General features: G+C 45.4%; 1 protein-coding gene across 2 annotated transcripts in view; it reads right to left on the minus strand.

Moving 5' to 3' along the window:
* Nucleotides 1–27592, minus strand: part of SLC35D2 (solute carrier family 35 member D2) — a 41934-nt gene that overhangs the window by 13180 nt on the left and 1162 nt on the right. The window contains exons 2-8 of one of the 2 annotated variants that reach the window (XM_081152003.1): nucleotides 19350–19383; nucleotides 17292–17378; nucleotides 13412–13479; nucleotides 8210–8281; nucleotides 6589–6657; nucleotides 2377–2479; nucleotides 1039–1131 (exon numbers count right to left, since the gene is read on the minus strand). In XM_081152003.1, coding sequence (XP_081008129.1) covers nucleotides 1039–1131; nucleotides 2377–2479; nucleotides 6589–6657; nucleotides 8210–8281; nucleotides 13412–13479; nucleotides 17292–17378; nucleotides 19350–19383 — 526 coding nt within the window. The remainder of the gene's footprint in view (nucleotides 1–1038; nucleotides 1132–2376; nucleotides 2480–6588; nucleotides 6658–8209; nucleotides 8282–13411; nucleotides 13480–17291; nucleotides 17379–19349; nucleotides 19384–27592) is intronic. The other variant, XM_081152004.1, reaches the window with a different exon arrangement.

Here is a 27592-nt window from a genome sequence, read left to right on the forward strand (position 1 = left end):
CACGGCCCGAGCGCACAGGGCCACCGCCCCACGCTGGCTGTTAAATCAGAAACGCGGCCCGGGCGTGAAGGGCTGCTGCCAGGGCCTCTCCCAGCAAGGAGAGGGTTAACGCCGGGCAGCAGGGCTCGGTTCCGGGCCGAGGCCACACTGGACGCTGATTTTGCCCAGCACCCTAGCTTTTCGCTTGAACTTAAACATCTGCTTAAGATACAGGCAGCATTCCTGGAAGCGCTCTGGCTGCAGCTCTGAAGCAGCAGGGCTGGCAGGGCCGGTGCACGGGGCTGGGAGCTGCTGGGGTAAAGGGGGGGTGGGGGAGTAAGAAGGGGGGGGGGATAGTTTGGTGGGAGGGGGTGCACATCCACCCCCCCCAAGAGACTGGCCTCCTCTAGCTCCACCTGGGCCTCCTACACTCCTACCAATCCACCACTTTATCTGTCCCTCACTGTGTGCAGCACATAAGGGAGCAGGGCAGATACCAAAAGAAAAATACCCTCTCAAGATTCAAACACAGGTCCCGGAATAGAGACAAAAATGGCACAATGTCTACAGCTTGCTTTAAAATATTCCAGGGGGGAAACAGTGAGAGCAGAGGGGAGGTGACATATGAACGGCAAAATACCAAGAGTGTGGAAGCTGGGTAGGCGCTTGAGTTCATTAAATTATTCTTTCTACTTTGTCTATGTTTTAAAATGTCCATAATCAAGGTAATAAATAAACAAATTCATTTTTTAAATGCCAAAATCCCCTCTAAGGTAAGTGGCTTTCCCAGGCTCCCCACATCAGCAAAGGGTAGTGAGGATCAGACTCTTACGTTTTCTTCCCAAAAGCTTCCAGCCCTGCGTGCCCGGGACAGCGTCCTGCCACTTCCCAGGCCGCGAAGGTAAGGGCCAGGGAAAGGACAGCGCCAAAGGCATTCCTGGGGCTGTGAAACACCTCGCTTTCATGGAATCCTAGCAGCCTTTACACTTTTTATTCAGTGAGTACCAAAGGTTACATATTAAACCTGGAAAGGCTGCTGAGCGACTCCCATCAGCTCACCTGCCGGAGGTCTCCGGTGGAGACACTGAGGATGAGGGTTGGGACGATCATGAAGCAGGCGTTGTAAAAGAGCACTCCGTATTTCCCTAGCTCCTGCGAAAACAAGGCAAACCACGTGATTTTAGAAACCCGAAGCATCACCTTCCCATTTACACAACTGTATTTATGCAGAGTTGGAATATGCATGCTGACCAACTCAGTAGTGGAATATTTTCAGCAAATTTCTGACATACAATGCTTCCCCTCAAGTATACTGTAATCTCAGAACAAACATTTGTTTTACACAAAAATGACAGATAAAATGAGTGGAGACTGATGGCCCTGAGGTTCCACCCTTCTCTGGCACTCTTTTTTTTAAGCACGCTATTCAAAATAGGAACTCTGGAACAAAATAAAGAACATTTAAAATGTTAATATAAACAGGACTCCTTAAAAACATCTGTTCTTTCCATTAAAGGACCGCAGGGTTAAAACACCAGGTATCTCATTTCCAATCTCCCATAAATTTACTTTCCGTTAAAGTGGCTCCACCCCTTCTCACTGCTTTCCATAAAGGGTGACATATTATGACTCTCAAAAGGTAACAAACCTGTTTTTGTAAAACTGTCACCATTAAAAAACAAATGGCTGTGCAGAAAAAAACAAACAGTACCGTTATAAAACAGCTCATAGTAATAAGCCTGTCCATCAGGGCAAACCCCTCACTCGACACAAAGAAGGTGGAACAAAGAAACGTATGTCTGGCTCATTCCCAGGCTCCGGGGACAGCTGGGCTGGGTGAGGGCTGGGGGCCTCCACACGGACGCAGCCACTCAGGAGAAAAGCTCATCTGCCACCAGCCCCGCAGGACTGAGGGAGGCGGTTCCTGTTGGACAGGACCTTATAAATTATCCACTCCGATCATCTCATTCCACAGATGAGGGAACTGAGGCTTGACGAGGTTATGGGGCAAAGTCGCAGTGACCACCAGTGAGCAGCAAGACTTAACTGTAACCCTCACTTCCAGGCTCTCACGCAGGAGCTGCTCTCAGACGTCTCCCTGGTCACTGATGATGGTAAAAAAAATTCTTTTAATTTTAATTTGCCTTTCAAAATAATCCCGTTTATATATTCTGACTTTGCTTCAAAAACAGTGGCATCTTTTTCTGTCCTAATTTTCAACCAAAACTGCAGAACAAGGGGTAACAAAAAACTATATGGACAAGATCACTGAAAAGAAATCAGTGGCATCATGTAAATTACAGTACATGCCAACTTTAGAAATTCATTTCCTTTTTTCATGTAAATTCAGGGGCCAGGTGACAAAGCCCAAGAGACACAGGAGTGAAGATACGGTACCTGTGGGTCCATTTTCTGTTTGGTATAAACTCCATTGGCTGCTGTGAAGATGTCGTTCAGGAATACAAAAATATAGCCTTCCAGGTTAAAGGCCAGGTCAGCCCTGGGAGGGAGAGCACAGAGCAGGAGGATCATTCAGAAGCTCCCAACCTGGCCTCAAAGTCTGCCTGTCGCATCCTTCCCTGATCAAATCCGTCCCTGATTGCTTAACTCCTCTGCTTTGCCTCCAGACAGAAACAAAACCGGGCCATCAGGTGTCTTCAACTCAGTCATGAATGGCTTAAAACCAGGGGCCATTAGTCACCTTCCTGCAACTGCAAAGCCCTTTCTTTTGCTAAGTGATGAATCGGCATAATTGCTGAGCTCCGGCTTTTCTAAGGGGAATGACTTGTCCAACACACCCAGTGGCAGTTGCTTATTGTAGTAAACAGGGCCATCCCCAGGGTACAACCCTGTAGGGACCGCTGGGCAGTGACTGGGGCAAGAAGGGTCATTTGAGGAACTGACACCTCCATCTGGTGCCCAAACAGTCAAATCTTCCTCCAGCACCACCAATACCCTGTCCATCAAAAAGGCAGAGCCAGGATCCATTCCTTCTCCGCAACTCCTCTAAGGCCCCCCCCTTCCCATTCTTTCGAAACATCTTCTCTTCACTTTCCACTTTAAATAAATACTACTAGTATGAAAATGTTTGGGGGGATGTGGCGTAGAGAGGAGACAGAACAGCAGCTCTACCATGGTGTCATTTGTCCACCGGCACCTGACCTGGCAGACACTATCAGACCCATGTCATAGTTCATAAATATACATTGTCAAGGAGGTGTCCTCTGCCCTCTTAGGTTCAGTGACTGGGGGCCTGCGAATTTAACTGACAAGAGACAGGTAAACAGCACAAAAGGGTATACAAATTACAGTTAATATTTTATGCATACAGATCACAGAGAAGTGAAACTCAATGGAGCCGTTAAGACTCTGGGGTTTCTATACTATTTTAACAAAGAAGAAGGTTGAGGTGTTGAGGAACAAATAAATTATGGGAAAGGGACTGGGAAATATACGGGGAAGCTAGTGGAAGATCAGGGTTATTTCAGTGAGGTCTGCTTATGCTGACTCCCCACCTTTGGGGACAAGAATTGCTTTCCTGTTCCTGGTAGAGGAGAGGGGCACTTTCACAAAGGGGAACGGGTGGTCTGCCTCTAGGCAAAAAGGGGAGGGCAGAGAATTCCCACATCTGTTGACTCTCAACTGCCTTCGGCTCAAAATAATGCTTATGCCAAAGCTTATTTTGGAGCCATGTATCCTGATCCCCTTCAATATCAAAGTAAGATGACATCTAACCAAAGAGAAGGGCGTAGAGTGAGGCAAAAACTGCATCCAGATCTGAACACAAATTAAACCAGATTTTGCTTGATGCTTCCACTGGCATTATTATCTACAAATATATTTGTGAGAATGTAAATTAATTTTAGACCATCACAAATCAGAATTCTCCGGGGGCACTCACGCAATCTCTCAAAACAGGGGTTCAAACCTCCTGCCTTCGCACACTTGGCTCAGTGTTTAAACTCTAAGTCGGCAGAGCTGAATGAGCAAAAAGCCAGGCCTCTCAGGGAAATGGGCAGGACGTGTTGCTCACTTCCTCCAAGAACCTGCCGGGAATTCCCGGAGTTCTCAGGCCTCTTGGGGGCTGGGGCGTTGGCTGGTCATTCCTTTAAGCCAGTAGTAAAAGCACAGAAGTTTGAGAAGAATTTACTTGTTTAAAAATGAGCAGATTCACGGTTAACCCTTGTGATTGTCACTTAGGGCTGTTCACAGTCATTGTATTTCAACTTTTTCTGGACATGTGACTTGCTTTGGCAAATAAATGTCAGAGGAATGAACAGGTCACTTTGGGGCAAAGCGTGCAGAGTCAGTGCACAGTTCTCCACATGCACTCTCCCAGTCTGGATGAGGCAGGGGTCCCACCAACCTGGATCCCTGAGCACCTACACTAAGCAGAGCACACACACAGCACTAACTGGTGTTGGTTTGCACGCGTGGTGCGAGCAGAACATATTAGTATGTTAAACCACCAAGATGAGATGTGGGGGCTGTTTGTTACAGCAGCATAAATTAGCTGATCGAACTGAGTCCGTTCCACGATTACTTGCCTTTGGATAAGTTAATTTCAGTGAAAGGAGAGAAGGGTGAGGTCTCAGCTGGCCTACAGCTCAGAACTGTGCTTGTCACCCACCAGGATGTTATCCATTCTGTGGGCACTGAGAAAGGGGGAAATCAAGAATCGCTATTCCAAGCTGGCTCTCAGATGCTTTGGGAAACACCAGTTGCCCTTCCAGCTCATTCGAGTACCACATATGTTAAATAGGAGCTGAATTTCCAGTAAGTGGTTCAGGAATGTGCTTCCTCACACACAGCACCTGAAGTGCCATTCCTCACCAAAGAATTACAGATGCTTTTATAAACCAGTTTTTATAAAAGTCTTCAGCTGGCTCTAAGTCAGCGGTTTTCAAACTGAGCTCTAAGAAACCTAGAAGAGGGAGGCTGCCCAGGGGAGACACCCAGAGTGCGGTGGGCGGAGTGCCTCCTCCCTGTTTTAGCTACTTGACTCAGAGGATGTTGTTTGAGCAAAAGTCTTCACAGCTCAAGCAGGCTCTCAGTGCGGCTGCCTCCTGTCTGCGCCGGCACCCAAGGCACCCAAGGCCCGAAAGAGCGCTGAGCCAGAGGCCAGCTTCCCGGGCGCAGCTCAGCCTCAGCTGGGACAGAGGAAGAAGACGACACCGAGAAAAACACAACTAATACACCTTGGTCTAGGCAGGGGACTCAATACACCTATAATAATAATAAAACTGTTATTATTGTCTGTCATCATTTGGTGTACTATATTTTTAAGTGTATTTTTGGGGTTATTATCTGTCCACCAACTATAACGGAAGCTCCACGGATCCTTGTCTGCTTTCTTAACTGCTGACTCCCCAGCACCTAGGAGGATGCCTGGCACACAATGAACACTCGATACATGTTTGTTGAACTTGGCCACGCACTAGTGTAAACCCTAGTGTATTCTCATTTACTTCTCACAAGGACCTATTAGATGGATGCTATCCTCATCTCTGCTTTACAGTTAGAAAAACCAGGGCACAGGGAGGCTGAACCGCTTGTCCCTGGTTATACAGCCAGTGAGGGAGTGGCTAGGGTAAGAGCCCAGGCGTCCTGGCACCCTTATTTAATTTGCAAGTAATGATCCAGAAGCCTTGTTTCTAAATAAGTTAAGCAAACTAGTTTAACTGAAATTCCTCCCATCTTTTCTTTCTTCCCTTCATTCAAGTAGGTCTTTCTTTTCTATGATCATCTTTATAGATGAAGAAACTGAGGCACAGAGAGACTGAGGAACAGCTGACGGGGGCAGGGCTGTTTTAAACCCTGGGAATGTAACTTCGCGGACGCTGTCACCACCATGCTAAAAAGGTGGAGTCTGGGCCTGGCTGGTGTGGCTCAGTTGGCTGAGCATCACGCCCATGCACTGAAAGGCTGCCAGTTTGATTCCTGCTTGGGGCACATGCCCAGGGTGCGGGCTCAATCCCCAGTCCGGGTACATGCGGGAGGCAGCCAATCAATGTTTCTCACACCGATGTTTCTTTCTCTCTCTCCCTCTTCCTTCCTCTCTCTGAAATCAATAAAAATATATTTTTAAAAAGATGGAGCCTGCGTGCCTGCCTTCAAATGCCAACTTGGAGTTCTCCTTCCTGGTCTTGCACATCAGTGAGCAAGGCCGTAGTCATGCCCCAAACATACCACATTTCCTGAGAGCGTTCCACCCTCGGAAATGCTGACTTCTGAGGCATCACAGGACCCAAGGGCTTTACAGATAAATCTGTTATTCTTCTTGATCAAGTGCCTCAGAAATTTTCAAGTGAAACTGTCATATTGAAGACAAATATTCCATAATAAAAGTAAACAGTTCACTCCTTTTATGAAGAAACGCTGTGTTAGTATCTTACGACACTCTCTATATATTCTCAGGAATGTCCTGGCCAACACGGAACCCGGTGTGGCTTTCACAGGAACACACAGGGCTTCCCCTGGCATCGAGGGATTTGTCTCTGGGCTACTCAAGGCTACAGCGGCCAGATGGAAAGTGAAAATGAGAGCGGCGCCGGGCCTATTGTCAAAGACACAAAGACGGCTTTGAGCAGAAGCTGTCCACAGTCTTACCCAGCTGCTACGAAAGCGCCCAGGACGATGGCAAAGACGCTGATGATGGTGTTCAACGGATACTGTTTCCTGGAATAAACAGATGGGCAGATGGGCAGATTGGCAGACAGACCAAGGAAAGGAGGAGGAGAGTAAATATATATATTTAAAACAAACTGAAAATAGATGTTAACAGTTGTATAGCTAAAATCTAATGAACACTGCTTTACCTAGAGAAAGCATTAAAAGTATCTTTAAGTAGATCAATTAAGTCGAACCAAATTTACTGCATTTCTGAAGCAACTGTCTTAATCTAATTATAAACATATTTCCCTGTTCTCACTAGAGGGACGCTGAGACAAAATGCAGAGCCACTCCTGCTGGTAGGTCTAGTTGGTATGTACTTTTATCAAGCACCCAAAGATCAAGACAAAATTCAACAGCAGAACTTAAAGCATTGGGCCATCACCCAAATTTCATTGCTAAATAATCTTCACAGTAAATCAGTGACTTTTTTGGATGCCAACCTGAGTATCCTCATGAGAAATTGCTAAACCAACATTATTAAAATCAACTTATTCTGATCACATCATAATCACTGCATCAGAATGGATTCCCCAGATCGTCTGCCCTCCTGTCCTATATGTACATGTGGACAATTATTCCTCTGTATTCCAAAATCAGTGTATATTCCATCTGGCTCAGGAAACAGATTTACATCTGTTTGAGGGCTATTATTTTTTTATAAATTTCTACACAAACATGTATTATTTGTCTAATGTAAAATTACAATTAAAAAAATCACTCATTGCCCGGCCAGGTGTGACTCAGCGGTTGAGTGTCGACCTAGGATCCAGGCAATCAGGGTTCGATTCCCAGTCAGGGCACATGCCCGGGTTGCGGGCTGCAGCCAATCAATGGTTCTCTCATCATTGATGTTTCTGTCTCTCTCTCTCCCTCTCCTTTCCTCTGAGATCAATAAAGATATATTTAAAAAAAAAAAAAATCACTCATGCCCTGGCCAGTGGTGTTCAGTGGTTAGAGGATCATCCTGTGCACTGAAGGGTCTCAGGTTTGATTCCCCATCAGGGCACATACCTAGGTTGTGGGCCCGACACCCAGCTGGAACATGCATGGGAGGCAGCCAATCAATCGATGTTTCTCTCTCACATCAATGTTTCTCTCTCTCTCTCTCATCACTAAAAACATATCCTTGGCTTGGCTGGTTTGGCTCAGTGGTTAGAGCGTCAGCCCAAGGACCGAAGGGTCCGGGTTTGATCCTGGCCAAGGGCATGTGCCTCTGCTGAAGGCTCGATCCCCAGCCGAGTCAGGGGGTGTGCGGGAGGCAACCACTCAATGTGTCGCACTCACATTGATGTTTCTCTCTCTCTCTCTCTTCCACTCTCTCTGAAAAGCAGTGGAACAAATGTCCTCAGGTGAGGAGTAAAAAAAACAACAAACCAACACTCATTAAGTTTTAGGGAATCGTGGAATCAGGAGGCTGCTTTTAAATTATACTATTTGTCCCCAAGTTATGGGTACTAGCAATTCAAATCAGCTGTTTGGCAAGAGGACTAGATGCTGAGAATTTGTTAGGCAGAAATACTGCAGGGAAGGGGAGCAGAGGAAAAACACAAATTACCCGAGTATGATGGTTTCCAGGAGTAAAGTAAGTGGGATCGTGAATTTCCTGAGCACGGTGAACATCGGCAAGCTGTCAGGAAAAAACGCAAGGAGGATAACATCAGACATCAAAAGAAAATGTTTAACATGTTTTACATTTCTAATTAAGGCACTAATTTTCCAAATTAAATATGAGGGGTTAGCTTAATTCTCACCTATACTACTAACAAATCACATTAAATAGTTTAAAAAATGGAGATGAAATAATTTCATGCCACTTGCACTTATTAGCTATTTAAAACATCACAATATCCAACTACTACAAAACTGTGCTAAAACTAATACACAATGTGAACCAATGCACCCTTTGGCAAAGCAAGCTGGGACTATGTATCAAGAGTCATTAAGTGGGCCCTGGCCAGGTGGCTCGGTTGGTTGGAGGGGCATCCCTTAGGCCAAAAGGTTGTGGGTTCAATTCCCGATCAGGGCACATACCTAGGCTTTGGGTTCCATCCCCAGTTGGGGTGTGTATGAGAGGCAACCAATTGATGTTTCTCTTTCTCTGTCTCTCTCTCCCCCCCTTCCTCACTCTCAGGGGAGGATTAAAAAAATACTAATAAAAGAAAAGCAGGTAAGGTACACTTAATGATCAAAAGTTAAATGTTTTCCCCCTAAGGTCAAGAATAAGACCAGGAGGTTCTCTCTCACCACTAAGACTATTCACCATTATACCTGAGGTTCTAGACAAGGCAGTTAGGCGGGGAGAAGGGAGAGGGGAGAGGGGGGAGGGAGGACAGAAAAGGCATACAGTTTGAAAGAAAAGGCATACAGTTTGGAAAGGAAAAAATAAAGTTATCTTTATTTGCAGGTGATATAAAGGGTGTCCCAAAAAACTGTATACACCACTTCGAATAATTATAAAGGCAGTGTTTATTAAAATACATTGCATTTTCATTTAACAGCTATCAACTGTTAGAGTGTATATACATTTTTTGGGGATACCCTGTATATAGAAAAGCCTAAAGAACTCATTTAAAAATTATTACAACTAATGAGCTAAGCAAGTATGCAGGAAACAAAATGAATATACAAAAATTTATTGTATTTATAGTCACTCACTATAAGCAATCCAAAAGGAAATTAAAACAATTCCAGTTGTTATAGCATCAAAAAGAACAAAATTCTTAGGAATAAATTTAACAATAGAAGTGTAAGGCTTGTACATTAAAAACTACAAAACAGCCCTGGCCAGGGTGGCTCAGTTGGTTGGAGTGTGGTCTCGTGCACCAAAAGGCTCTGGGCACATGCCCTGGTTGCAGGTTCCATCCCCAGGCGGGGTGCATACCGGAGGCAACGGATCAATGTTTCTCCCGCTCTCCCTTACTCTCTCTCTAAAAAATCAATAAAAACATATCCTTGGGTGAAGATTCAAAAAAAGAAGAAAGAAAAACTCTACAAAATAACTGCTAAAAGATTAAAGATGATTAAATGAAAAGACACCCCATGTTTATGGATCAGAAGGCTTATTACTGTCGCTAAAATGGAAAACTTCCCAAAATGGATCTGTAATTCAACACCAGCCCTATCAAAATCTCAGCTGGCTCCCCCCCACCCAGATATTGACAAGCTGATTCTAAAATTAATAAGGAAATGCAAGAAAACCAGAAAGCCAAAACAATATTGAAAAAAGAACAGCCCTGGCCAGTCTGGCTCAGTGGTTAGAGCGTAGGCCCAAGGACTGAAGGGTCCCAGGTTTGAGTCCAGCCAAGGGCACGTACCTCGGTTGCAGGCACGATCCCGGGGCCCACGTCCGGGTGCAGGCAGAAGGCAACCAGTCAATGTCTCTCTCACATCCACACCGGTGCTTTGCTCTCTCTCCCTCCCCTCCCCCTCTCCCGCTCCCTCCCTTCCACTCTCTCTAAAAAGCAATGAAAAAAATGTCCTCGGGTGAAGATTAAAACAAAAAGAGAGAGAGAGGGGGAGAGAGGGGCAGGGACAGAGGGAGGAAGGGAGGGAGGCAGGGAGGCAGGGAGGCAGGGAGGCAGGGAGAGGTGGGCCAAATTTCAAAACTTACTACAAAGCTGCAATAACCAGTACTGGTTTAAGGATAGACATGTAATCAATGGAACAGGATCAATAATCAAGAAATAAATCCTTACAATTATGGTCAATTACTTTCAACAAGGGGGCCAAGACAATACAGCAGGGAAAGACAGGGAAAGAACAGTCTTTTGAACAAATGATGCTGGGACAAATGAGCACCAGCTTCTCACGGGGTGGTTTTCGCAGGCGTCGGTGCTTCTTACCTACACCCACCATTTCACAGCGAACTGCAAAACGGTGACTTTCTAACTATATCACCCCTTCTGCATTTTTTTGTCTAAACTTCTTCAATAAATAGAGATTGTCACCATTTCACACAGGAAAGGCAGGATAAAAGCATCGTTTATAAAGGTTCAGAACAACAAGTGTTCTGTCACCTTCACTGGTAACCATGAGAGTTGTTTTTGTTTTTTGCTGTCATTATGAACTCATGAATTTTCATTTACTTGATACAAGTCCTGTATCAGACATGAGTCTGCAAATATTTTCTCTGTCTGTGGCTTGTCATTCTCTTAACACTGTCTTTCAGAGCAGACGCTTTAAATTTTAATGAAGTTCTGCTTTTAATTTTTTCTTTCATGGATTGTGCTTTTGGTGATGTATCTAAAAACTCATCACCAAACCCAAGGTCATCTAGATTTTCTCCCAAGTTTTCTTCCAGAAGTTTTATAGTTAATGTTTTACATTTAGGTCTTTCCCCTCCCCCTCCCCCTCCCCTCCCCTCCCCTCCCCTCCCTCCCTCCCTCCCTTCCTTCCTTCCTTCCCTCTCTTGCTTTCTTTCTTTTCTTTCTTTTTTTCTTTCTTTCTCTATCTCTCCCTCCCTCCCTCTCTTTCTCTCTCTCTCTCTTTCTTTCCTGGAAGTTAATTTTTGTGAAAGGTGTAAGGCCTGTGTTTAGATTCAGTTTTTTGTGTGTAGATGTCCAGTTTTTTGAGTACCATTTGTTTAAAAGGCACTCTTTTCTGTTGGTGGGAATGTAAATTCGTGCAGTATGGAGGTTCCTCAAACAGTTAAAAATAGAGCTACCATATATGACCCAACAATCCCTCTTCTGAGTATCTACCCCCTAAAATTGAGAACATTTATTTGTAAAAATATATATACCCCTATGTTCACTGCATTACTTATAGTAGCCAAGACATGGAAGCCATCTGAATGTCCTCTGACGGACAACTGGATAAAGACGTGGTACATATATATAATGTAATAATACTTGGCCATTAAAAAAAAGATAAGCCCTAGAGGGTGTTGCTCAGTGGTTAGAGCATCCGCCTGCAGACTGAGGGGTCCTGGGTTCGATTCCTGCCCAGGGCACGTGCCTCAGCTGCAGGCTCAGTCTCGGCCCTAGTTGGGGCCCGTGTGGGAGGAACCAATCGATGCGTCTCTCTCATATCGATGTCTCGCTCGCTCGCTCGCTCTCCCTTCCACTCTCTCTAAAAAATCAATGGAAAAAATATCCTCAGGTGAAGATTAAAAAAAAAAAAGATAAAATCCTGCCATTTGCGACAACATGAAGTCCGATGGGAAAGGACAAGAACCACATGGTCTCACTCATATATGCAATTTAGAACAAAAAAGCAACAGATGAAGAAACGAAAGGAAAAGAGCTCATAGATACAGACAACAGGACACTGGTCACGAGGGGGCCAAGTGCAGGGCGGGCAAAGCCGGCTTACAGTTGTGAGTACACTCAACTCGCAGAGTTTCTCCTTGTAGTATTACTTACTTATTATTGCATTCTTTTCCATACAAACTGTAACCCTACTTTTGCGCCCCCACCCCCGATACGGTGACAAAAGGAGGCCGGACGTCGGGTGGCAGGCACGCCAGAGGACGCAGGCGCTGTACCATGAAGCTGCACACCTGGAAGTTACATCATGCGACTGGACACTGTTACCCCAGCGAACTTCATTTCTTAAAAAGAGATGTGTGGGCCAGGATGGCGAGAGGAAAGCAGCCTCGCCCGGCCGGCCGTGGCTCGGCGCTGGAGCGTCCACCTGGGACCCAGGCGATCGGGGTTCGATTCCTGGTCAGGGCACAGGCCCGGTTTCGGGCTTGATCAATGACTCATCATTGACGTTTCTATCTCTCTCTCTTCCCTTCTTTCCTCTCTCTGAAATCAATAAAGATATATTTAAAAAAAGAAAAAAAGAAAGCAGCCTCCCCCTGGAGGCAGACACAGAGGCGGCCCCGGGAGCTGGGGCGGGAGCCGCAGGTGGGCGGCGGGCCGGGCACCGGGCCCAGACAAAGCTCGAACAGACGGGAGCCGGGCAAAGGGCTGCCCGCCCCAAGGAAGCAACCAACCAACTGAAATGTGTCACTGAAACAGCATTTCTTTCACTTTGTTTTCGTAACCACACCTGGCCCTTCCCAGCAAGAGCGAGCGGTAGGAGGCCTGGCCCACACCTCTCCGCCTGCCGTCCCTGTCGCCCCTGTCCCCGGCCGCCTCCCACGCGCCTCTTTCCCACTCTCGCCGTAGGAGCAGGTTTCCCCCCACTCTTTCCCCTGTGCACAAACTTCATTATTGACATCTCTGTCACAGATGAGTGGCTACGACGTGTGCTCGTCAGGCCACATATTTCACACCACGTTTCCTGATTCACAGGCTGGCTCGTCCTACGCTTCCATTCATATTTTTTACAGTCACTTTTAACAAGAGTAGTCAACCAGAGGATCCTCAAGTAACTGTAAATGCAAGTTTCAGAAGTATATAGCGCACACTTGAAACTGCCTGCTATTTCTTTCCCCCTGCACCAAATCTGACCTGCACCCAATCTGACAGAATGTTTCTGCTTTTATAAAACTGTGATGAAACTCAGTCACACGGAACCATATCGTATAAATGGATCTTCCTGAATAAATCACCTCTCTGAGTCTGGATTCTAGAGATCTCACTTTCTATGTTCAGGCTTGAACATAAACCAAAAAAAAAATCAGCTTTTTAACATTTCTAAAAGCGTTAACAAATTAAACTCAAAACTCTACCTTATTTTCTGCAATTACTTAGTATTATGTTCTATATGTAGTGCAAGCAACATCTTGGAAGATCAAACTTGGCCTTTGCACCATTAGAGGCAAACAAGTGAGGACCCTCCCATCAACCACCATCCTGCACTCTACCTTAATTTGCCTGTGCTTGACAATCCAGTTATGTGGTTTCCCACGTACAGGAGAGGCAGGGGGAACAGCTTCAATAAAAAAGAAAGAATATTTGGTTAGAACTCCAATAACATATTTTCCTTCACATATATACATAAAGATGGTGACATCCGCTCCCCAGCAGTAAGCGAATATTTCTAAGTTCCTTCCCCTGCAATGACTGTGAATTGTCCACAACCCAACACACATTCACAAGTTTCTCTACATGATCAAAATAATTAGGTGGACATTGATATCCATAATCATGGGGGAGCTGGATAGAAACAGAAATCTTGCCCTTGCCCATATTAATAGACTATGTTCCTAAAGGAAGGCTCTGGACAAGGACCTCTCTTGAGTAGAGACCCCTGGTTGGTGAGTTAAGGGTGGGTGTTTACAGCTTATGTGTGAGTTGAAAAGGCTGTGAAAGGGGTGTAAACTTCTATTATCTATCTGTGCATACAGGTTTACTGAGCTCTGAGCTCCTGAATAATTTTCTGATTGTCAGGAGATATATCGTTCAGAACATACTGAAGAAACAAAATGTAAGACCTAGTCTTCCTTACATGAAATAAATATATAACCTTTCATAAGGTCACACGATAACTTTTAACTGACATATAGTCCACAGCAATCAAGGTGAGTCCAGCATTTCTTTTTCCCCTAAAAAGACATTAGGCATGTAACTCAGATAAGCTATCCTTTGAAAGGTTCTGAAATATTAAGTGTCGTGTGCCCAAAAGGAGTGACAGAATTCCATTATGCGGAGACGTGCACAAGAAAGACGACTTGAGGAAGGGAGGCTAACAGATCCAGGACCCTCCCCCTCATTCCTCCACCTGCTGGTTAACCGCCTGCAAGGGCCTCATCAGTGACGCAGCTGGGGACAGTACAACCTCGGAGGGTCTTAGGCACAGGAAAGAATCAGTTGCCTTCATTTCCACAACTAATTCACAATAAAAACAATTCTGACTTGTAGTTTCTGGTAACAGTGGGCTATTTATGCTAATCCTGCTGCTGGATGAAATAGCTTAAAACCTTCAGCAAAGCATTAAGAGGACAGGAAAAATAGAAATTCCTGGGCCAAAACTAACAGAACAGAAACCCAGAGCGAAACGACAGAAGCCAGAGGACAGGAGAATGTCATCTTCAAAATTCTGCCGAACTGGAACTCGGCCAACAAGAACACCTTTCAAACACAAAGGGAACACCTAGGCTTCTTCAGACAAAAACTATGGGACTTCACCCCAGCAGAGCATCGGTAATTTCTAAAGGAGGAACTTCAATCAGGAGGAAAGTGTGAAGTAGGAGATAAAAATAGAAAAGCAAAGCAAAGGAAGCAGTAAATACGTGGTGCGTGGGAGGCAGTTGGCCAGATGTGAGCATGGCAGGGACAGCCGGCCAGGTGCAGAAGATCCCCAGGGTTGGCAGGCTGCTTCCAGTATTTATACAGAAATGTGAAGGGCCACGGGCAAGGAGGAAAGACATGTGCTACCAGATAGCAAGACTTTTCCTAAAACTACAGAAATTAAGATTGTATGGTGATGGTGCAGAAAACACAGACAAATGAAAAGGCCAGAAACAGACCCATGCATATGTGGAAGACACCGCCATCCTGTAAGTGGCCCGATATTAAGGACAGACTTTTCAACTAAGTCTGTGACAACCGAGTGCCCATTTGGGGAAAAAATGAAATCAGACCATTACCTCACAAAAATAACCCCTTAATTCTGAAAAACTATCTACCATTTATCTAAAAAAAAATCTTTAGACCTCAGAGTAGAGCAGGATTTCATAAAATGGGAAGTCCTGCAACCTCCTTAATAACCAGGGACATGCAAATAAAAGCCAAGATGATGTTTTTACACCCGTACCAGATTAGCACAGTTTAAAGTGGCTGACATACCAAGAACTGTCAAGAATAGGAGCAGCAGGAGTGCACTTTTGTCAGAAGTGTGAACTGGCACAACCACTTTGGAGAGAGTCACCTACTCAAGTTGAAGACACGCACACAGTAGGAGCCAACAGTTTCACTTCTTGATGCACCTCCCAGGGAAACTCAAGCACATGTGCTGTTTTGAACTGGATTGTGTGCCCTCAAAATTCATATTTTAAAGCCCTAACTCTCAGGTGCCTGTATCTGAAGCTAGAAGAGTTAGTTAATGTTAAATGACATCATGAGGGTGGAGCCCTAATTCACTAGGATCAGTGTCCTTATAAGAGGAAGAGACACCAGGAGTGCATGCTCACAGAGTGAAGGCCATGTGAGGAGAGAGCAAGAAGGCAGCTGTCTGCAAGCCACAGACAGAACCCTCACCAGAAACCAACTCGCTCGCACCTTGACCCTCAACTTCCAGCCTCCAGAACTGCGAGAAAATTAATTTCTGTTGTTTGAGCTACCCAGTCTGTGGTATTTTTATTACCGGACTGCTAGCTGAGATCCAACTATAAGTATGTTCAAAACAGTACTTTTGCTTTTTCTAGCTCCCAAACCAGAAACAACCCAAATTACCTTAAACAGTAAAGCAAATAAGTAAGTAAAAGAATACAGCTATACACTATGATGGTGGATGAATCTTACCATCATAATAGTAAGCGAAGACCCAAGATACAAAAGAAGACATGGAGTTTAATTCCCTTTACATCATGCTCAAAAATAGGCACAACTAAACTACATAATTCAGGGATGCATACAAATTTAGAAAAATTACCCAAAAAGCAAGAAAATTATTATTACGAAAGTAAGAACTGTTGATAAGGAGGATTCTGTGATCCCATCTCGCGACCGAGGCACTGATTACAGGGGTAAATGCTTATTGAGCTGTATGTTTCCATGTGAAGCCTTTTCCCCATGTACGGATCCTAGTCCACAATTTGAAAATGTTTAAAATGTTTTAAAATTACAATATATCATAAACAAAGTGTCAGCAAGCCCAACAACATTCTGATTATGGTGACTGGATTAGCATCTTTCGTATACTTCAGTATTTTGTTTTTCTCTTTCTGTGGATGTCCCTGGTGACTGACGCTGTGCCTGAGCCTGATGGATAACCCAGGGCCAGCAGCTTTCCAGGCCTCAGAGACACAGCAGTGAATAAGCCATGAGAGGGCCTCCCCCTAAGAAACTGACAGTGTGATCTAGCCTCCCTAAATTCAAAAATATCACGATACTCCATTTACTACCACCTGTTCTATGGGGCTGCTCTGAGGATTCAATGCCTGGCCCAATGCCTGGCACCCAGATCTCTTCAGCAAGTTAGTTCATTCCACATTCCCAGGAAGAGATGGCAGGTCTCACGTTTCTAGTTCCACCATGGACAACACTGCGCCGTTTCTATGTATATCAAATTGTATTCTTCATTCCACTCATAGCTTTTGTCAATCCAAGCTAGAAATGAAAACTTAAAACAGGGATCTACAAACTAGGGCCCAAGAGCCAAATCTGACCCATCTCTTGTTTATGTAAATAAAGTTTTATTAGAACACAACTGCACCAATGCATTCATGTATCACCTATGGCTGCTTTCATGGCACAGTGGCAGAGATGACTAGTTGCAACAGAGATGGTCTGGCCCACAAAACCTAAATATTTATTATCTGGACCTTTATTTATTATCTGATACAGGGCTTTGCCATTTCAGAAGACACAGTATTTACGTAATGTCAATTGTTAAGTACATTTTTACTGTTATTACATTACAATAATGGACAACTGAATGGTATAAAATCTTAAGAAGTTTCTACCTAGTTCAAGCAGGAAGCACAGAGTATATAGAAATGGACCTACACTCTAAGATCAATTTGTAATTCTGTAGTTTCTTCACATCTTCTGTCATAGCTATATGTACTTTTTATCGCATACCTTTACAGGAATTTTCTTATCAAAATCAGGGAACTGAATTATTTTATTTAGCTTGGACACATACAGTATCATTATGGTAGCTGCCATCTAAAAAAGAGGGAGAAAGAAACTTCAGCAAAATATCTGGACTGTTTGAAGTATAAAGACATCAGAAGAAAACAGATTCCTCAAAAGAAATATATCCAAAAAATTCATTTTCCAGGTTCCAAAAAATTATTTCTTATAATATTAAAATTGTTTTTCGTGCCACTGTATGGATTCCATCAGACCTATAGGCCAAAAGTATAACATCAAATAAACTCACCTATATGCACATTGTCTCAAGCGGCTTAAGGAATGGTGACAAAGGGGGAAAAGGAACAGTGTCCCCAAAACTGACCAGAGTGACCACAGTCAGTGAGGGCACATGATCCTGGACCACACTTTCCACATACTAAGCATATGGTCACCATCCCCCATAAAGCCAGTATGGGGGTAGGAGCAGGGAGGAAAACTCCACACAGAAACACACTTTTTTGTAAAGTCCAATATTTCTATAACACAAGAGGCAAATTAAGAGAAAACCAATTTTAAAGGAGATTTCTATTTCTCTCCAATCTCTCCAGTATTGCAAAAATGTCTCATTCAAATCCTATTAACCTGGAACACACCAGGTACATTAGTAAAATATTCCAGATTATTTATGAAATATAAAATTTTAATATCATCTTCCTATGCAAATTTTAGAACTTAATTTTCTCCATATTAGGATGCAAAAATTTAAAGACTCCTTCAACATGATTATAATCCTAAACCTTGGTCCCAGTAAGTTTACAAACTTAATACTTATGATAGAGTTATATGACTGGAACCCGTGCTGAATTATAATTGGGGTTTGTATTTATGACTTACTTTATAATTCTTACAGAAATATACTAACACTTATTTAAAATATTCTGTAATTCAGGCTTTTAAAATTAGGTTTGCTGGCCTCTTCTCCCAACAAGTTAAAAATCAAAAAGACTTTACCTTAACTGAGTACAGCCAGTGATTTTATTTGCCTCATGGATTACAAAGGACAGATTATCACATATTCACTAATCTTTTAAAATGCTTTTTTATACATATTTTCACATTGAAACATAAAGATAACTTTTTTTTTTTACCTTAAGGAAATATATTGTTTCCTTGTTATTTTTTTCCCCTAACATGATGCTGTAAAGAGTACCTTATTAGCAAAACATGTAACCAGAACAATGTTTAATCATATAAATGACAGCTTTTCCAGATTCACAATTAAGACATTTAGTTAACAGATATAACGTCCATAATTTTATTTTTTTCTCCCTATACATTCAAGGAAGCTAGGACAAAAACAAAAAAAAAATCTCTGATGCCTGTTACCACTTGTCTCCTGGAAATCACCAGCATATGACCAAAAAAATAAACAAGCCTCCAATTAACATTAATGGGAAATTTCAGGAACAGCCAAGCAGGTTAGTCTGAAAGTTTTACCAGCTCAACTTTATACCTGAGAACAAAAATCACAAGCCACAGGAAGCAAACATGTTCTGTTTGGCCCATAGAGAGTTTTGTGAAAACTGGAATCCACTGCCAGCATTTACAAATTGGGAGATCTAACGTAAAAATTCAAATTCCTGCTTCTCTTGAAAAACCTCTGGAGCTCTGATAACAGGGGCCTAGTGGGCCCCACCTCCTCTCTCCTGCAGAGGGGCTCAAACTGAGTGGCCAGCGCTCACCTCAGTGGGCAGCCATGCCCCGCGCCCCACCCCAGCCCCAGCCGCTCCTTTGTTACCCACCAGACACACCCTGCAGGCTTTCGTCTTCTGGCCCCTTGTTTTAAAGTAATTAAATTCCATTAAGGAAATTAAAATCAGTACTTGTTTTCCCTATAAATACACTGTTCCTAATTGTAATAAAATGTATGTTATCCCATATTTTTTCACCAAGAGTACCATGATCAGACGGATAAGTCTGTAAACCAGTCTTAAACAAAAGCACTTAAAATTGCATCATGTGTCATGACTTAATTAAGAGGTTAACTTTTTTTTCACTCACCTGTCCAACTGCAAGAACAATCGGTGACGGAAAACTACAAAAAAAAATAGGTAACAAAAGATTTTAGCAACTCATAAAAATTTGAAGTCTGTAATACACACTGACAGGAGTTATTAAAAAGTCTCCAACTTTTTTTCCATCTTTGATGAAACCTTAACATCAAATTCGTTCCCTTTCTATCTGCTGATTTCTTCTTTGCTTTTCAAACTGATCGTTGCCAAGCCTGGCAAACTTTACTGCCCCTGAGGTGGACGGTCATTATATAGGAAGCCTAAGTAATCTGGGGATCAATTACTAGAATTAATGAATAACTTGAGCAAGATTACTGGATACAAGACAAATACATAAAAAATCCCTACATGCCAGAAACACACAAAGGAAATAGAAATTCTGAAGACCTCATTTACACTGGCAGCAAAAAGCACCAACTAACACTAACTGGCTGTTTTATGGCGTAAGGAATTATTTCTACATTTTCAGGTATAAAATGGTACTGGGTGGTTCGGTTTGGTTCGGTTCGGAAGAGCTGCGGCCGTTTATCAGCGTCTAAGAGCCAGACAGGCGGCGGCACCTCCCCGGCCAGGCCCACCCGCCGCGCGGGGCGCCCACTCCGCCCCCCAGGAGCCGCGCCCACCCTGCGGGAGAGGACGCGGGGCCTGCACCCCAACTTGAGGATGAGGGGTAGGGAGGAAAGTCAATCAGCGGAAGACACACTCTGCGAGGTCTGGTCTGAAAGCAGCCCGGGTGGAGCGCGTCCCGCCGGGCCACGGGAAGAGCCCCCCGCGGGCGCCGGGCCACGGCAGCCGGGCCACGGCAGCCGGGCCACGGCAGCCGGGCCACGGCAGCCGGGCCACGGCAGCCGGCCCGCGCGCCCCGAATGCACCGGCCTCCAGGCTCGGGGCGCTCTGCCCCTGGCCGCTTCCCCGCGGACCTTGAGGCCCATGACTCTCCACCTGCCCAGAACCCGGTGCCTGGGAATGGCCCGTCCACGCTCGCGGTCCGCGATGACCTGTGGCTCTCCCTGATTTGGGTCGCCAGGTCCTTCTGCGTCAGTCCCTCGCTCCGCCGGCCCTGCGGGATCACCTTGCCCACTCCAGGGCCTCCCCGTCCAGCTCGGCCGGGTTCTTGGTGACTGCACAGCTTGTTCTGGCCGCGGCCCACTCCTCGGGGTCTCCTCGTGTCCGAGCTATCAGACGGCCCGCTGGCCTGGGGCCGGGCCTGGGCGCGTGGGGCCCTCCGTGCGCGGGCAGGTCTGGCGCAGTCCCGCGGCTCCGCGGCAGCTCCAAGGCCCGAGACGCGATGTCGCCTCGTCGCTCTGGGTGATGTTTATTTTTTTTGAACAAAAGAGTCCTTCTTATCTCTTAGAAATACATACTGAAATGACTATAATGATATTTTTTTAATTTGCTTCAAAATAATCTGAGGGGAAATGTTGAGACTGAGGGAAGGAGGGATATAAATATAACAAAAGTTGTTGAAACTGGGTGATGGCTACATGGTGATTCATTGTATTGTCTGGGTTTTTTTTAAATAATATACCCAAGTACAAATCTAATAAAAGATTTCCAAGAAACACCTCTATATAGAAAACTATAAGTCGATATTTAAAAAATTAAAGAAGCCCTAAATAAAGTTAAGGGTTGGAAACCCAATATTGTAGTGAAGACCATTATACTCAAACTGAGCCATAAAATCAATGCAATCTCTGTAAAAACATCAGCAGGTGCTTTGTGGAAACTGACAAGCTGATCCTAAAACTGAACAGAACGGCAGTGAGCAAAAATTACTCAAGATGATCTTTAAGAACAAAGTCAGAGCCCGGCTGGGCATGGCGCTCAGGGGTTGAGCGTTGACCTAGGATCCAGGCGATATGGGTTGGATTCCCAGTCAGGGCACATGCCCGGGTTGTGGGCTCAAACCCCAGTGTGGGGGTGCAGGAGGCAGCAGATCAATGACTCTTTCATCATTGATGTTTCTATCTCTCTCTCCCCCTCTCCTTTCCTCTCTCTGAAGTCAATAAAGATACATTTAAAAATAGAACAAAGTCAGAGAAATCACTCTACTGGATGTCAGCATCCACTGTAAACTGACAAGAAATGACAGTGTGGTACTTGGGCAATGACAGTCCAACAGGCCTATGGAAGAGAACAGAGACAGGCAGATACACATATATGGATACCTGACTGGTGACAAAGATGACAGTGCAGAGCAATGGGGAAAAGCTGGCCTTTCCACAAATGGCACTGGGTAATCTGGATACAGAATCCTGACCCCTACCTCACACCCTACCTAAGGCAGCTTACCACCTGACTGGCCTCACTCACTGTCCAACCCTTCACCAGCTCCCAGTCACTCACTAAAAAAGGGGGAAATTAAAAAAAAAATACACCTCTGCCCTCAATCTGCCTATCAGTAGGAAACACACCTATTTCAGACAGGTAAGAAGAGGATGAAAAATCAGAATAAATATCTGGAGAGTACCACTGTGAGAATTCACTCTAGTGGATGGATGTGGGTTGTGCTACCCAGACACCCTCTTGTGGACTGAGGCACTCCTTCCCCAGTAGCCCAAGAGCATCCTCAGCTGAAGAAAGCTGCCCTGCCAATAGCACACCCCCTCTCTGCGAGCAACCTGCATGCCAACGGCTGGTCTGTGCAGGGGTAGAATGGCTAGGGCCTCTCACCCCAATTCAGGACAATTTGGTCAGAGTTGGGATCAGGCTTTGTTGTGAGCACAGCACAAAGCCCAACCTCTCCCTCTGCCTAACCCTGCTTCACACACACACACACACACACACACACACACACACACACACACAGCGCTGGAGTGAATGTGAATCCCAAGAGTGCTCCTCAAATGCTTCCCTTGAATCTCAGAGTCTGCTTCCTACAGACTACAATCTGGGTCACCAAACAAAATAATAAGACAACAATATAAACAAACACTAAAACAACAACAAGGAAAGGCTTACAGGAGGTAGATAAAGAGCCCAGCCTAGGAGGAAATACAATACATGGAGAGAAAGAACTCTTCATAATTGCTTCGGGCTACCGAACACCTTAATAAGATGATGTCAACAAAACAAAAGTTCAAGTTGAGAAGATAAAACAACCAAATAAGATGAAATGAGATCTATGAAAACAAACTGAGGACCCAAATGGCATACCTGCCACATGAATCATTTAGAAACAACAAGGAAATAAAGGGCCAATGCTGAAAATTGAATTACCGGCACTCCAGGTAATCAGGGTGAATGCAGAAAAAGACAAACTCGAAGATAAATAGATATGGAAGACAGACAAAAAAAACCCCATGCAGGGCTAGTTGCTGAGCCTGGTGTGAAGGACTCAGTAAAAAGAGAAAATGATTGAAAGATAAAAGACAAATTCATTTCCATGACATGAAGGAAATAAATAAACTGAATCTTCAGATCTGAAGACACTCTTGTTACAGAAAAATCTATTAAGAAAGCTCCATGAATTCTCCATAAAAAAACTACCTGACAATGGAATCCACCCAATTAGGAGTCAAATCAAAATAATGAACTCTGGAATGGAGTCTCTGTGGTAAAGGGCTGTTACTGATTAATGTATCCATCTAAACACAGAACAGATTCAAACAACTGTGGGGTTATAATTACAGAACAGGATGCTACATTATAAAAGAAGTTATGTGGGGAGGGGAGGGGGGAAGAAGTATGCAAGACTCATCTTTCACAGCAGGGAGGCCAGACATACCATCAAAAATTGAACCGTGTTTATAAAATAAACATAATGACTTCAACTTCTTAATGCTTTTCCTGACCTCTAAATCTTAGAAGGATCTTATAAGAAACATTAACTCTTGTGGTGAAGAAATATATATATCTGAAAGTCAACAAGTCTTTTAGATGAACTGCCTCCTTTCTCCATTCAAATCAGTTAGAAGTAAAATACGTACGTGCAACTTGCAATCTCCACCTTAATAAGTCTTCAAATGCAGGCAGCATGATTAATGGTGAGACAACCCCTGATAAGATGTAACATGAAGTTCACAGGGTCAGCAATGAAGTAGTGTTGCCAAAAACGTTTAATCTGAATGTAATCAAGCCTTTAGATCTAACTTTCAGTTAGGAAATAGAGGAAAATAAATTCAGCGAGACTTAAGAAAATAAATCAGATAATCCATAACATGGGACATTTTACAACACAGCTGGCCAGGGCTTTCCAACAGGCAGTATCATGGGGAAGGGGTGGAAGGGGCCTTTTCTAGATGAAAATAAACTATGAAGACATAACTCTATGCATGGCATGAAGCTTGACTGGATCTTGATTCAAATACAAAAAACACTATAAAAACATCTTGGGGGCAATGGGAATAATTATAGATTTGGTATTAGATTATTTTAGGAAATTACTGTTCAATTTAACAGAAAAAAATGATACTATGTAGGAGAATATTCACATTTCAGGAGAGGCATGCTGAAGTATTTCCGAGTGAAGTATCATGATGTTTGCAACTTACTTTCAATGGTTCTGAGGAAAAAATGCAAATAGCAAAATGTTAACTATTGCATCTGAGTGGCGTGTATATAGGTGTTCAGTGTACTTTGCTTTCCATTTTTCTGTATGCTTGAAGCTTTTCATCATGAAAGGTGATGGAGAGGGTAATTTTTTTTCCTCAAAAAAATTATACAATTAAGTGCAAGTCCCCTTCCCAACTCCTTTTTGGATTAAAGATAACTATTTATAATAAATGAGTAAATATGTAACATTTATAGTATGGGCCCATTTATATAAAAAGTAATTCAATCTATACATCTGTCTTCCATCCATCTAAAAAGTTGTCTGAAATTATTGCCTAATGTCAATTACAGTAATTTTAAAATTTTCCCTAATATTTTTCTTTTATCTGAATTCTTCATAATGATCACAACAGAATGACTTTTCTTTTTAAAAAATAGGTATTTCAAGATATTGATTCATACTTGTGGGAGTAGGAATAATTATTATTTTTCTTTGTACATTTCTGTATTTAAATAACCCCGTTTTTTCACTGAATTCTTGCAGGAGTGAAGGCAAGGACGTGAGGCCAGTGTGAGCGCACAACCCCGAGACGCCCGCTGGAAGCGCCGGAGGCGAGCGTCCGTGGGGCCCAGGGCTGGCGGAGGGGCTGCTGAGGCGAAGGGGGGGGCCGGGAGCAGCGGAGGCCGAGGGGGGAGGTGGCCCCTCCGCAGCGACGGCGGGGCCTGAGAGAGCAGCTCCGGGACAGGAGAGCCGGTCGCGGTTCCTGATCAGCAGTTTTAGGTCACCCCGGGCGGCCGGCGAGGTTTTCGTCCCGGGACAGTCAGCCGCCCCCGCACTGAAGGAAAGCAGGAGGTTGTGCTGGACAAGTGACAGCCAAGGTGGGTCCCCGAAGGGAGTCGGGGCTCTCTGCTGGACCCCGGGCCCGCAGGACCCCCGGGAAGCCCCCCCCCGAGCGCGAGGCGGACGGCAGCACGGCCCCCGGAGCGGCCGCAGCGAGCGGGGCGGACGCGCGGCCAGGACCCGGGCGCAGCGCCTGGACGCTGCAGCCCCGAAGGCCGGCGGCCGGCGGCCCGAGCGGACAGGGCGACCGGGCTCCCCGCTGGGTGAGCCGCCGGGCGGGGGCCGGGGCCGGGGCCGGGGCGGGGCGCGGGGAGGCGGCGTCTCCGGGGCGCGCCCCGGGCACCCCGGCGCCCGGCCACTCCTGGGGCGGGGCCGGAACCCGCTCCCTTCCGAGGCCAGAGGGAGCAGCGTCTCCCAGGGACGCGCATTTTCATCAGCGTTTGGAGAAAATTAAGAAATGGTTTCGTTTTTTTAAATGTATTTTATTGATTTGAGAGAGAGAGGAAGGGAGAGGGAAAGAGAAGCGTGGATGAGACAGAGGCACGAACACCAGTGGGTGGCCGCCGACAGGACCCCCCCCCCCCCGGGGACCGAGCCGGAAACCCAACCCCCGCACGTGCCCGACCAGGAATCCCCGCGATGACCCCCCCACCCTGCACGTGGTCTATGCGCAGCCACTGAGCCACACCGGCCGGGCAGGTTTCATTTTTTAACATAAACCTCCGGTTCCCACCGCCGGAGATTCCGAGGCAGCAGCTTTTATAACAACCTCTCCAAGTGGTTCACACTGCCAGGCAGGCCTGGAGACCACCCTGAAGTGATCCCCAGGTCCTGGGATGCAGACAGACTGGACACACAGCAAACACTCGTGAACTGAATACAGTTTAGTTCTATATTTTTTAAGCATTCTTTGTAAAATTGTTCACGTCATGAAGAAAAGCATTAAAACGGCAACAAAACAGCTGGCCAACCACCATGCCCCTTGCTTTTCCCTCTCACCCCAACGCGGTCTGATGGTCAAGTCCTTCAGCGACCCCTCTGTCCAACCAGGAAAACAGAGAATTATGTTAAAGCAAAACCAAATAAAGTAACTAAAACAAACAACGAAGACCACCCCTCAGTCTTGTAGGCCAACCACAACCAGCCTGCTCAAAATGAGAAAAACCTCCACCGAGCCCCGTGAACGAGGTGATTATTAAGGTCCTTCCAACCCACAACAGGACACTCTCCTCCAACGGCTAACGCTCGATCGGATTTCTGGGGTTGATTGTTGTAACCAAGTCACCCAACCCTCCTTCCCTCAGACCTGCTCCTAAGGCATTCTGAGACGAGAGAACGAACACTGTCACTTGAACGGGGTTCTGGAATTGCACAGCATATTACGTTACAGAAACGTGAACCATTCACTTGCAAGGGTAGAAGGGTTTTGTCTTGAGACAAAAACTCTACCTCCCCCTTAATCGCGGACCTCAGAATTTTAAAGATGGAGAGGCAAGAGCATGGGATGTCTCATAAAATGCTCTTCCTGGCTGGACACTGCCCTTCACCGTCAAGGCGCTTAACCAGCGTTAGCTGCTCCCTGCTTCCAACAACACGCCACGTGCTCTGGAGGCGCGACCGCCTGGCCAGAGAGCACAGCTGCTCCCCAAGCTCAGAAAGTGGGGACTGCGCTTCTGATGTCGTCTGAAATAACTCGCAGCCACTCCCAAACAAGCCCAATAACAGCGTTCTCTTGTTTCCTATCATACATAGGTCTTTAGGTTTTCTTTTTCTTTCATTAGCTTCCACCGTATGTGTTAAATGACCCAGGTTTAGGCATCAGGTCACTCTGGTTCCTTTAAAGCAGGGTGTGCACTCCCCATGGGCACCAGCAAGCACGCTGCAGCTCACTGGGAGAGACCTTGTGAACGGAATCAACAGCCACAGAACCACCAAAAACTATCCCAAACCCATTGCTCCCACCGTATCTGCTGCCCGAGTCCAAGCAATCTCTCAGAATTACCTGGAACACTGCAGCTGCTTCCTAGCTCTTCTTCCTGCTTCCAGTACCATCCCTTCTCCACCCAACCATCAGCCAGAGAAATCTTTTTAAAAACACAAACTCTGCCCCTTCCAGGGGCTCCCAGCTCGCTCTGAGCCTCCACGGTGGCCGCAAAGGCCCTACACGACCTACCGATCCATTCCCTGGGCCCCCCTAGTACCATTCGTTCCCACCCAAGCTCCTTACCTTCCACGCCTGGCACGTTCTTCCCCCAGCTCCCTTATCTCTCTCACGGCCTGGCTCAAACGTCACTTCCTGGGTGAGGCTTCACCGGCCATGCCCAGAGGGAATTCTTTCCCATGCCCACATGCCCTACCTCACTCCCTTTCCTGCCCTTTTTTCTCTTGACTGCACAGCCACATCTGCCATCATATAAATTCTAGCAGTTTAATTAATTCACTAAAAAGCTCCATGGAAGCTCTAGGAGGGTGGATGGACGGACGGACGCTCCGTGACACCTGGGATTCTGACCTGCTGCATTTAAGTGCCTGGCACATAATAGGTGCTTAATTAATATTCCTGAATGCAGGACCTGATCTTGCCTTCCCTGCCGACCTCCCTGACCTCACTCCCACCTTCCCCCAGTGCTCATTCGCTTCCCCCAACAGGCCAAGCTCTGCCGCCTTCCCCGCCTTCCCTTCCGCCTGGAAAGCTGCAGCACCCACCGCTCCACCCCAGGCTCTCCCGTTTCGTACCTGAAATCCCCTTGCTGATCATGAACCCGCTCGTTTACTTTCTGTCTCCACCACTGAGGTGGGATCTCCAGAGCAGAGGCTTCGCGTCGTTCGCAGCTGCTGCCCTGGTGTCTGCCACGCGCTTGGCACATAGTAGGTGCTGCTCAGTACGTTGCAGGTGC

The sequence above is a fragment of the Miniopterus schreibersii genome (assembly GCF_964146895.1).
Source record: "Miniopterus schreibersii genome assembly, chromosome: 11".
Classification (NCBI taxonomy): Eukaryota; Metazoa; Chordata; class Mammalia; order Chiroptera; family Miniopteridae; genus Miniopterus; species Miniopterus schreibersii.